The sequence below is a fragment of the Silene latifolia genome, chromosome 4 (genome assembly GCF_048544455.1).
Source record: "Silene latifolia isolate original U9 population chromosome 4, ASM4854445v1, whole genome shotgun sequence".
Classification (NCBI taxonomy): Eukaryota; Viridiplantae; Streptophyta; class Magnoliopsida; order Caryophyllales; family Caryophyllaceae; genus Silene; species Silene latifolia.
The window spans coordinates 46,917,123-46,930,587 of record NC_133529.1 but is presented as its reverse complement, the minus strand read 5'-3'; the positions used below and the strand labels follow the sequence as shown (position 1 = coordinate 46,930,587).

Genomic DNA, 13,465 nt, shown 5'->3' with positions numbered 1-13,465 from the left:
TAGTGCAAGACATGATTAAAGCAAGTACGTATTTTTCAAGTAGACCATACCTTGTTTCTGCATCTAGGAGACTCTTACTTACATAATAGACTGGATGCTGTTGGCCTTCAATCTCCTTGGTTAGGACTCCACTTACTGTTGTTTCAGTGACAGATAGGTAGATCGTCAAGGGTTCTCATTTGTTTGGTTTGGCTAGCAGTGGAGGTGTAGTCAGGTATGTTTTGAGATCCTCGAAGGCTGCTTCATGTTCAGGCGACCATTTGAATGATTTGTTCTTCCTGAGGAGGTCATAGAAAGATCTGCATCTTTCTGATGATCTGGATATAAATCTGTTCAGGGCTGCGACTCTTCCTGTTAGCTTTTGGATGTCTTTGACTGACTTGGGAGATTCTAGTTCCAGGATAGCTTTTATTTGTTCTGGGCTGGCTTCTATTCCTCTTTTGGTTACCATGTATCCCAGATATTTGCCTGACGAAACTCCAAAATGGCATTTAGAAGGATTGAGCTTCATATTGAATTCTTCTAGGATCTTGAAAGCTGCTTCTAGGTCCCTAACATGATCTTCAGCTTTTTTTGACTTGACCACCATGTCATCAATATAGACTTCCATTGTATCCCCTATTTGATCTTTGAACATCATATTGACCAGGCGTTGGTATGTTGCCCCTGCATTCTTAAGGCCCAAGGGCATTGCTGTGTAGCAGAATATGCCTCTTTCTGTGATGAATGCAGTGTGTTCCTGGTCAGATGGGTGCATCTTGATTTGGTTGAATCCACTTGAGGCATCCATAAATATTAGGAGTTCATGTCCTGCTGTGGCGTCTACCATTGCATCTATATGAGGAAGTGGGAACGGGTCTTTTGGGCAGGCTTTGTTGAGGTCTGTGTAGTCTACACAAACTCTCCACTTACCATTCTTTTTCTGTACTACTACCACATTAGCCAGCCAGTCAGGGTACATGACTTCTCTTATCATTCCCATGTCCAGTAGTTTGTCTACTTCTTCATTAATAATGACATTGCGTTCAGAGGCAAACTTTCTTCTTTTCTGTTGCACAGGCTTATAAGATTTGTCAATATTGAGTTTATGTGTAATGATATCAGCCTCTATACCAGTCATATCAAAATGAGACCAGGCAAAACATGAAGATTTATTCCTATGAAAGCTTACTAATTCTGGTCTGATATTGTCAGGAACATCAGATCCTACCAGTACATGCCTGTCAGGATACTCAGGGTCTAAAATGACTTGATCTGTTTCCATTTTGGTTTTTGCCACATAAGTTGTCCTGACAGGGTACTGTAATTGCTAAGCGAGGGACTTACCTATCTTGGAAGGTTTCAATGATTCAGTGTAACATTCCTGGGCAGACTTTTGTTCACCTTTTATGGTTGTTACTCCCCATTCTATTGGTATCTTGACAAATTGGTGGTAGGTGGAGGGTATAGCCCTGACATTGTGGATCCGTTGTCTTCCTAGGATAGCATTGTAGGAAGACAGGCAATCCAGGACTCCAAATCTCTCATATGAGGAGACTCCTTCCACATATGTTGGCAGGTGTATTTCTCCCAGCGTGTTCTTTGTTTCTCCACTGAATCCCACTAGGACATTAGATTTCTTTATGATTTGGATTTCATCAATCTTCATTGCTTTAAGGACATCAAGCATGATCAGGTTTACTGAGCTGCCTCCATCTACTAGAATTCGCAGGACGCGTGCAGTTCCTATTTGCATGGTGATAACCAAGCTATCATGGTGTAGATCAGGAATTCCCTACATATCAGTGTCGTCAAAAGTAATTTGAGGTAAATTTCTAGGTTTAAAAGGAGATTTTATTTTTGACTCCCTGGCAATTTTCTTTGCAGCTGAACTGGTCAGGCCACAGATCTCAGATCCTCCATTGATGAATTTGACCTCATAGATGGGTGGTGCTGGGGGTAGGTTACGTTGTTGCCTTTCTTGATTCTTTCTTGCTCCATCATCTTTCCTCTTCTTTGATGGCATCAGGTCTTTCAGATATCCTTTCTTTAGTAGGTAGGCTACTTGCCTGCGCAATCCCAGACATTCTTCTGTTGTGTGCCCTATGTCCATGTGGAATTCACACCATTTTGTAGTGTCTTTCCTCGAGTTGGGATTGTCTGTATTCTTTGGCCATTTGACAATGTCTCCCATATTGTTAAGTCTTTTGATCAATCCTGCAATATCAACAGAGAAGTTATACTCTTGGATAGGGGGATAAGTATAGGAGTTACCTCGTTGTTCTTGTGCATAGTTGACTTCTGATCTGTCAGGTCTTGTATAAAGAGATGGCCTGGAACCGCTCCCTCTGTGGTTGGAACTTTTTCTGTTGACTTTGTCATATCCTGAGTTATTGTCAAGGTTGTATTCTTTGAAGCCTTTATCTTCTTCTAGCCGAATATAGCCCATGGCTAATGCCTGGACATCTTCAAAGGTATGATAGGGCTTCATAGTCATTGCATCGTAGAAATCACTGTCCAGGGGTAGCCCTTGCCTGAAAGCTTCCACAGCTGTTCCAACATCATATATGGAGATTGACACCTTTTCTTTGTTAAATCTCGTCATGTAAGATCTAATTGATTCACCAGGCTTTTGCTTGATCCTGTATAAGTCACTGGATCTCTTCTCAAGTTCCCTACTGCTGGCAAACTGATGGTTGAAGGATTTGACCAGGTCAGCAAAGGATTTGATGCTTCCATTTGGCAAGTTTATGTACCATTTTAGGGCAGGCTCATTCAGGGTTGTCCCAAATCCCTTGCACATGCAGACTTGTCGTAGTTCACTGGGAATAGAGGATGCCAGCATCCTTTGCTTGTAATAGGCTACATGATTTTGTGGATCTGTGGTCTCATCATAGATTCTCATTGAAGGAACCACAAATTTCTTTGGCAAGTCTATCCTTGCTATTTCATCCACAAAGGGTGAATCAGCATAGCTTTCTGGATTTGCTTCCTCAATTGGAGTAGGTACTCCAGGAATCTTTTTAAATCTTTCATGGTGTTTTTGAATTTCCTGGAGCATGGCCATCATGATTGTTGCATTGGTTTGATCCGGTGGAGTACCAAAGTTGGAGAAATCAATGTTCCTGATGATCGAGGAGAATGGTGTGCCAGGTTGAACTTTCAGTTTTGATCCTGGCCTTAGTTTTAAGCTGGACTCTGATTCCTTTAATTTTGCAACTTCAGCTTCAGCCTGGGCCATTTTCTGTTTCAGCTGTTCCATTTCCAACAATTGTTGTTGGGCGCCAGCCAGTTGTTGTTCAATACTGTCTTCTGTCATTTCTTGAATTTTTTTGCTATTTGGTTTTGGGTTTTGATTATTTTTGAGCTAGATGCCCCACGGTGGGCGCCAATTGTTTTGGCAGGAATTTTACTAACTATCAATATCCTGCCAAGGGAAATGTTAAGGGGTGATCTAACTCAATTTGACTCGTCTGACTGGTATAATTAGACAGGAAAACAAATAGAATGTAAAGACACAAGGATTTATACGTGGAAAAACCCTGGGAATAAGGGAAAAAACCACGGGCACCAAGCCAGGAGGGGATTTTACTATGATTTTGGTTTGCCTGATAGGGGATTTGTATATCAGGCGTTTTGCTAAATAAGACCGATGGTAAATAATTAGATATTGTTTACAATAATGTGAGTAATAGTGTGTTTGCACGGATGAATGATGATCTGCCTCTTCTTCCTTCCTTCATGCTATTTATAGTGATATTCCAACGGTGCTTCCTGAGTTTGTTTAGGGTTTCCTGGTAAATAGGACTCGTGGCCTATTTACCCGGTGGTGGTTGTGTGTTCTTGTTCTATGTTCCAGCTCCTGCCTTTGACTATTTCCTTTATATTCTCTTCTCGTTTGTTTGAATAGGTCTTCCTTGTTTATAGGGAGTTTGTTCATAGCCTGATTGTGCTCTTCTTGACGCCTGACCAGCCTTAATGGTGCTGCCTTCATGCTTGTTATAGTCTTTCTTTGGGTCAGGCTTTCTAGTTGCCTTACCCTGTGCTCCCCTCCTGCTTGGTGCCTGCCCAGGCACTCCAAATGCCTGGCTTTGAGTATTTTTTCTTCAGGTTTAGCCTTGAACGTTGCCTGATTCTTGTCTGGTTAGGCAGGACAATTCTGGGCCCAACAGTAAGATAGCATAAATGAGTTATATAGATGCAAGAAATTATTATTGTTGAAATTGAGTTAGTTCATGTCTTATAAATCGTAGGAAGATTTAGGTCCCGGAGCCGAGTCATTTGTGACTTTACAACACCTACAAATCGACTTAATTCTTCTTATTAGACTACATGCATAATAAACCAATTCCTAGGAAAACTTACGTTTCGAAGCCGAGTCGGTTAAGACTTTACAACACCTACCAGTCGACTTGGGTTTTCCCTATTTAATAATATGCAAGGTCTAACAAGGCTTGAGTTGGTTTATATCTTACAAGCGTTGTTGAAAGGATAAGGAAACATGCAATGTTGTCAATCAAGCATTTCATCAAACATGATATGTGCATAAGTTGAAGAACAATAAGCAAGCATTCATATGAACTCATTAAGCATAAATCTATCCTATGATTAACTCTCCTAATCCCCCACTAATCCTAGTTAAGTAACTACTCACTTATTATCATGGAAAACATGTTATCAATGGTGTTAATCATCACAACAAGTATAAAAATGATAAAAGAGTGAAGAAATAAGCAATAAAGAGTAAAGGGTAAAGAGATTTTACCAAACTTAAGATGAACAATTGGAAATGAAAGAATAATAGAAGAAAACTTGATTGATTCATGAAGAGCTGTCAATTCTCCAATAATGACCCAATAATCTTCAATTACCAAATAATAAACTTGAACAATAATTAAGAAAAGATTAATGTGGAATGATTGAGATTAATCTTTTCTAATCTACTCCTAATCTAATCTAAGGAAGGTTTGCCTCCACTAAGAGGGCTCTATCTCTTGATTATTACAAATGGAGTATATATATAGTGGTACATCATTAGGTTAAGCAAGGGTAGATTAGTAAATAACAATGCTTAAGTGTTGAATAGAGCTTTGCAAGTCCCGAGGGACATGCGCGGATTGAGTAGCAACTCCCAAGGAAATCCGCGCATCGTGGCCTGAAGCATGCTTGGTCCTGTAAGGGAATCCGCTCGTCCCGAGTGAAAAATGCGCGTCCCGAGCTTCAACTCGAGCGGGTTGAAATTGATCTGAGCGGGTTGAAGGACAACTCGAGCGGGTTGTTCTTGACCCGAGCGGGTTGAGCTGCAGTTTCCCTTTTTCTTTCTTTTAAGCCTATGATCCTTCTATATACTCTTTATTCTAGATCCTTGGTCATCATTCTTGCCTCCTCTTCATACTAGTCCATCCAAGATCGTCAACAAGCTTCCGAATATGCACGAGAGACGGGGATTCCGCATCATTATCTTCTTTCCTACTAGACATATAGAATGCAATAAGAAAGCAAAATAGGAAGGAATTGACGGATAAAATGGCCTTAAAATGCTATATTAATATGCAAAATAGGTTCAATTAGGAACTAAACGTGCGCAATTAAGAGTCACATCAAAAACCATCTAATCTAATTATCATATCATCGTTATACTACCATGGTTCCCCTAATCCTAGCCCTAGAGAATTAGCTACCCATAATTACTAATAAAGCAATAATGAAAGATAAAGCAAGAATAAACATGATAAAGAGATGGGCAAAAGAGAAATAGCATAAAAGAGAGAAAGGGAATTACAATGAATGAGATCCGGAAAAGTGAAGGTAACGCCTGACAAAATGCTGAATGAAAGTCCCAAACCTAGTTTTTGTCTTCCCTTTATATAGGGAATATATTTTATTAACCTAAAACGTATTTAAGATATTAAGCAAATAAGTTTACGCGAGAAAATCTCACGTCAGATAGCAAACCACTCGATCGAGCACTTTGAGACTCCTCGATCGAGCAACTCCAACCAAAAACTACTCGATCGATTAGATAAACCACTCGATCGAGGAACCTCAAAATTGCACCTTTCGATCGAACAAAGGAATCATTCGATCGAGTACTTTTCCTATTCAAAATCATCCGATCGAGCATATAGGCAAGTAAAAACTCTCGATCGAACAAATGCCACTGCACCTGCTCATTGCTTCGTTGATTTAGCTTCCGAGACCACTTCACGCATCCCAAGACAGTAGTATTTCCGCTCCAAATCCACTCATCTCCAAAATGCAAGCTAAAGGGACAGTAGAAGGCTCAATTCCGCTACTTTCAGGTCCATTCCTGCAAATAAATCAAAGCAAACCAAAGTAGAATATTCGTGGGACATTTGTAGCTAAACACTACTAAATATGCATAGGAATGCGTGCAAATGAAGTACAAAATGCCTATATAAAATGCACGCATCAAATCTCCCCAAACCAAGCATTTGCTTGTCCCCAAGCAAACTGTATGCAAAAGTAATGGAAAAGAAAAGAAAACTCGGAGCTAGCTATAATTGTCCGCTTAAACCGATTTAATGCAAGCACTAATACTTAAAGCAAAACAGTCAAATGCAAAAGAGTTATGAGATGTTTATAATAAAGCTGATCCGTCGACCTTGCAAGACCTTTAATGATGGACTCTCACGGGTCACTCTTCTCTCATGAAACAAAGGGTAAGCATATGAATTGTAAGAGAAGAAGAAAAATAGTCGCTGACCTAAACTACGACCTATATAAACATGCATGCAACTAATATGATAGACAATTCTAGCTACCGTACACACACATTCCAACCAAACAAGGTCCCGTCACAGCTGAGGGCTTACAAAAGTATGGAAAAGTGAGGCAATGGGTAAGAAGGGCAAAACAATTTTGGAAATGTGAGGTTAATAGTCAAGCTAGCAACCTAATCAGAACCAAACGACAACATCCGCTTCTAAGCCATTAGAAATTGCGCACAATGCTCTTAACTGGCATACAAACTCACCAAACCGTATAACAAACAACTCCTCATACGATATAGGATAAGAATATAGGATCAAAAACCGTTAACAAACAAATTCTTTTCATTTTTTTCTTTCTTCTTTCTTTTTCACGGTTTTTTTCTGATTTTCTTTATTTTCTTTTCGAATTTCTTTTTTCTATTTTCAACTTTTTTCATCATTTCATCCTCCTTCTTATTCATAAATTACCAACTCCCAATCTATACAAATACAAGCCTAATTCGGCGCAATAAATTATATACCGCAAAAACATACACTAAATTAGCTTGACAAGGCAGGCTAAATTTGGATGTAGTTATAAGGGTCAAAAGGCAAATTTGGCTAAATGTGGAGTTTAATGGGTGAAAATGGAAGAAAAGGGGAATATAAGCACCTCCATGCATGTGACACCAACCACTAACCCGAATGTATGTAGGCAAAAAGCAATTGAATTTCATATATGTGCCAATTAATGATTCATGTTATGTATTGAGTATACTACTCACAAGCCTACATGAACTGGTCATAAATGACACCAATTTATATGGCTCTAAAACTTAGAACAGATTAGTAGGTTGCCAAAATTTCAGGTCAAGTCTGATGGAAATGTAGATTCATATACATAATAACATACTCTTATATGTCTAAATAATTTGTCATAAAATTAATTACGGATCTTATGCATGCAAACAATAAAATAAATAGAGGAGAAATCATGTCCTTACATGGTAAATTTCGGCTATTAGGGCACAAGAGAGATCACCTTTCTCTTCTTGTTCTTGAGCTATTCCAATGGAAGAACAAAGATCTAAGTGTAAGATCTCTCCCTATGTATTATACCCAAGGCTCCTCTTAATTAAATTAATATTACAAATACTAGTTATAATATTAATCAAGGTAGAAAAATGGAACCAAAATATTTATAAACTCTTATACTATTTCGGTTTTTAGAGAGATAAAAGGGAGGATTTTTAATTCTCTCTAAAACTATATTTTTGGATGATGAGTGGAATGAATTAATCTCTAACACATTTTAGAGTAATAGGTAAAATAAAATGAAAAACCAATGATGGTTTTTCACATCAAAAACCGGGTGGTAGGGGGGGGGGCTTTTGGGTGAGCCAATGCATGAAATGGTTTGTCTTCACAATGCACCATAGGCTTGCATGGCTACTAAAGCAAAACAATCATTGTGTTTTGCTACTAATTAAACAATTAATTAGCTTAAAAGCCCCTCCTATTTTCGGCACCTTTAGCTAATATGGATTCCATATTAATTTTGTCAATTGTCAATATGTTACATGTCACATGTCACATATATTTGTTATGTATTTTTAACATATTAAAAATCAACGTATTAATAAAAATACGTCACATACAAAATCGACTTAGTAATATCATAATTACTCGTGCCAAAATATTTTACCAATTTATAAATCACAACTGATTGTATTTATAATAATTCATTCAATTTAATTGTTACATTAAACAATTATTTCATTCGAGTAATGATACAATTCAATTACTCAGACCGTATCTTATTAAATCACATTTCAATATGATACGTAAATTTTACTTCCAAAATCGTCCGTCAATTTTCTAGTAATTTAATTAACTCGTAACATTATACGATTAATTAAATAATCAATTAAGAGTATTGCCCTTTAGGTATGACCTAGGGGGGTCAACTGATCACCACCGTCACACGACAGTAATGTCAAACTCTAGTCAGCCAATCATTACCGATATATGTTGACCAGTTGACAGTAACAATATTACTTCCCAATTGTATTCATTTTAATGAGACTTAAACATGTGATCATCATGATCAACAGTCGTGATCGCATTATTGTCGGAGGACACATATTCCAACAATCTCCCACTTGTCCTCGACAAGTGTGCGTCACCAATTCTCTTGTCCTATTACTATCTCCCACTCAATGCAAGGTGTCTTTCAGGTCGTACTTGCAAGTGATCATATCGAGAGTGGTTTCCTCGATCTGGAGAATAACTGATTGACCGGATTTATCCACTCTGGATGCCATCCGAGCGTGGCCACGCATTTCCAGTTCATTACTCCTCGAGTGGCCCTGAGATATTGTTATAACCCTGACTAGGGGTGGACAATTCCTATCGCACTCATTCCCTTCGACTAGCCACAGCCATCATAACCCAAAATATGCCCATTTGACCCCATTTACGAAGGTCGTAGTAACACAAATCAAAGTTAATCTGAAACTGTGCCATCTTAGGTGAATAGCCTTTAGTCAAAAGAATCGACTCATTTGAATACTATAGTAGCTCTCGCCACGACCAGGCTATATAAATTTGCCAGAACTCTATAAGCGGTCATTAGGCCCGACAAAAAGTTCCTAACAGTCTGCCTATGTGATCGACTAGTCATCTCACATGACTGTATGGCATTTGAACTTGCCATCAATCGCCTCACACTCTAGTCACTTCGAGACGTCACCTCATGTAAGTAACTATGGGCAAAACAATGTTAATCCATGTTCACTTTAACGGGGTTCAATTGTCTCTACAACCCGTTTGGATATAACAATGTACAAAGGTGAGTTAATAATAACTCAAACGACAAATGTCGACATCACACTTGGGCAGTCAATATCATATTACAACCTTATGATGTATATCATAAGTGTAAACACTCATTGATTGCAATAGAAGTTTAACATCCCATGTGTCCATGTGTTCAAACTTCTTACACTTGCATTTTCCTTCATATTCATATTCTCTCTCATAGCATGAATCTTACCAAGTACACATCAAAGTTCCCAACCTTGGTTTCGGTTCTTTAACTTGAAAGAACTTTCTTATCGATCATCTCAGAACGAACGAATTTGCGATGAATAATACAACTTGCACCGATCAAGTATTTCATCCACACACAATGCACTAGGTATATGTTTTGTAGAATCTTGTAACAATTGACAAGATTATTAGCTTAGTACTTCTCACAAGTCCTAGCTTAACTAGGAAAGATTATCTTTGAATAACTTCTTATTCTACCAACCATCTTTCCAAAACTTCTCATTTCTCTTTCTAGCTCGAAAGTTTTAGGATTCTCATAAATCCTTATATGTGCTCGGATCTTCTACAAAATGTGCAACCTCTTATCACATAATGGAACATTCCGACAAGCACTGAAATCGTTCATCGGATTCTACTTGAGAATTCATGACGTTTCTATTATGGCTTACCAACCAATCATCATGCTCTTATGCATATGATTCAAAATTGGACATGTACATGATTATTCTAATGGCGGAAACATTAGTTATTGATAATCATGAGATCAACCGTTCTCAGGTTCAATGAACTACCATGACTGCTAATTGTAATTCCATTTTCATTCATACGAATAACCTACGCGAATGTTGATGTGATGTGTATCTCTTAATACTAATCCAACATCCCATGATGCAATTGGATTCATCATGATCCATTTTCATCCAGAATTGAAAACTCGAAAGCTTCTTTATGAAAGAAGATATTAGCTCGTCATTCTTTAATGAGTAATGGGTTTTATATATTCAAGGATGATAGCTCCCACTAAATTCCATGTCTTCACATGAGAATATACTAACTCCCACTCAATTCAACATATTTCGAAATTGATTTCTCAATCAAAATTTGTTAAGTATATAAATATAAATTGCCTTGCCAAGTTACTAGGATAAAACCATATATGTTCCCATCATATCCTTTCAAAATGCCTATTTTGAAGTGGTCTCATCTCAACCTTACGGAAAGAGATTTTTAAATCTCTAACACACTCATGTCATAATGATGTGTAGTAATGTCATTATTCAAATATAAACAATATCTAGAATACGTCCTTCGGAATACTCTTTCGGAAGGAGGATTAACCATATCCTAGCGAGGTTAAGCAATGACATTTGCGTGGTTAAAACGTTGGCTATTGAAGATATCGGAATATCAATCTTTGCAACTTAATCTTGATCATAACTAGTATGTTACTTTGATTCATTTAGGCTCTTAAGTAAAACTCATGATTGAAACTATTGGTCAAATGATTCATAACCTTAGTCAAAAGCTTGTTAAGACTTTACATTAGTCATTTTTCTTTCAAAACTTCTTTTGGTCTCCTCGTGTAGTTATCTTGAGAATAAACTCTTATGATTACTTCACTTAGTCTCTTAAGTCATTTAGAACTAACTTGAGACTATAGATCTCATCTATTTGGTATACTATGTAAATAGATATACCTTCATTCAAATCATTCTCTCTTGCGTAGATCTTCATTTACACAAGTACACAATTATATCTTGCCTTGTGTGTTGTGTCCTCATTTTTCTCCCACTCTATCTTTAGAATAAGTACACTAATCATTCAAAGATAGCATATGAGACACAAATTAATGATGTTGAATTATAAGGAGAACTATCTCATAGATAGACTAATAGTTATTGATTTCATATGAGTTCTTGGTGATTGACATTCCTTTAAGAGAGTTCATAGACTCAAAATCGCTTCATAAATGATCATACACAAGCCTTAAGCATGTGGACATATAATGAAACCGATCATTATATTTGTCTACTAGATCACTTTAAGTGAATAATCTTATGTTTCAAAACACAAGCAATTTAAAGATGAAATTTTAGAACATAAAGGATAAATGATAAAACGTGTGACTTGGGTTGCAAACCAAGTCACTATCATCCAAAATACAAACCATTATCCAAAATACCTTTCCATGTCGAACACGGAAACTTAAAGTTCTAAAAATTCAAAACATAACTTAAAATAAGACAATGAAAAACAAAGCTCCATAAAAGCTATCCTTAGCTTCTTCATGGTTTCTTATGCTTGCTTTTCTTTTCCTTTGTCTTTGCTTGGTGGAGGCCCTATTTACAATAAAAAGGGAGATACATTATCACAACTTTGCATCATAATACCATAGTTGAATTTAGAAACATAAAAGAAGGTTAGTCATTTACCTACTGGAGTGATCTTTCCAGTTTTGATATCACCAAGGTATTTGGAACAATTCCTCTTCCAATGTCCCATGCCATTACAATAATGGCATTTGTCAAGAGGACCCTTCTTGACTTTGGAGGTGCTAGCTTCACAAGACTTAGCTTTGGTGAATGTGGGAGCTTGCTTTTTACCCTTTCTCCCATTCTTCTTGAACTTCCCCTTACTCTTTGTGCTTATGTTAAGCACATCCTTGGGAGGGTTCACATTTAACCCCATGTCCCTCTCGGCTTGCACAAGTAACTTGTGCAACTCCTCAAGAGACACATCCTTGTCTTGCATGTTGAAATTCACCCGGAATTGCACATATGCCTTGACCTTAGACAAGGAGTGTAGAATCCTATCTACGATGAGTTCTTTGGGAATTTCAACTTTTTGAATCTTCAAGGTCTCGACAAGCTCCATGAGTTTGAGCACATGAGGGCTAACCTTTGGCCCTCTTTGAAGTCGAGATCAAAGAATGCCGCGGCCGCCTCATATTGGACGATCCGCGGAGTTTGTAAAAACATGGTCACAAGTTTGGAGTAAATCTCATTAGCATTGCCCATTTTGAAGGCTCTCCTTTGGAGTTCCGCCTCCATCGCAAATATTAAGACATTTTTCATTGCGGCGGACTCCTTTTGGTAAACCTCATAGGCTTCCCTAGTGGCCGCGGTGGACCTAGTGGAGGGTTCGGGTGGAGAGGCCTCGGTAAGGTAACGAAGCTTGTCGTCACCTTCGGCGGCTAATTTGAGTTGGGCATCCCACTCGGAGAAATTTGACCCATTCTTTTCAAGTTTACATCGATCCATAAAGGATCGGAGCCAAGATGAAGTAGCGAGTGGTGTAGCATTAGGAGTTGGTGTTGCCATTTGTTATGAATAAGAAGTGGTCTACAAAACAAAATATAAGGAGTAAAACAAATGTCGTTTTAATACTCGTAAAAATGTATGATTTAAACAAGTTTTATGCATTTTTCTAGTGACCTCTACCCAACTAGATAAATGATTCCAAGATCCAAATTCATATTAACTTAGGGCACGGTGTGCCGAATTACCCTTTATTAACATAACTCGGTGGATTAACCTTTTAATCGATTCTACTTTTAGAACTCTTGGTCGATGATGTTTACATTAATATTCATCTCTAGCCCGAAACACATCCGGAAATCGTCGTGAATACTTTCGTTGAGTACAACCCAAATTTCGAATAAATGTGTCCATAATCCAAACCCATATCAATTTAGGGCACGGTGTGCCGAAATACCCCTCATTAACATGAACTCGGTGGATAAACATTCATCACCCACTTCCCCTACGTAACAAGGTTTGTACCCCGGTGTGGCCGAGTGCACTCCCTCGCGAAATAGGTTTTCATGGTTTCTACTCTTTGGTAAGGCTATGTCTCAATTGATTGTTTTAGCGAGAGGTCATGTCAATTTATTATCTATCACGTTTTAAGTGAACTAAAGCGGTGAACTACGATAATTATAT

The 13,465-nt window shown here is 37.9% G+C and overlaps 1 protein-coding gene across 1 annotated transcript; it reads right to left on the bottom strand.

Annotated features, from left to right (window-relative positions):
• Nucleotides 1–1,170: 1,170 nt before the first annotated feature.
• On the bottom strand, nucleotides 1,171–2,824 carry LOC141651475 (uncharacterized). The gene is made up of 4 exons (XM_074459188.1): nucleotides 2,320–2,824; nucleotides 1,916–2,196; nucleotides 1,682–1,774; nucleotides 1,171–1,206 (listed from the first exon to the last, which is right to left on the bottom strand). The coding sequence occupies exons 1-4, from the start codon at nucleotides 2,822–2,824 to the stop codon at nucleotides 1,171–1,173; spliced, it is 915 nt and encodes a 304-aa protein (XP_074315289.1).
• Between the last annotated feature and the right edge of the window lie 10,641 nt (nucleotides 2,825–13,465).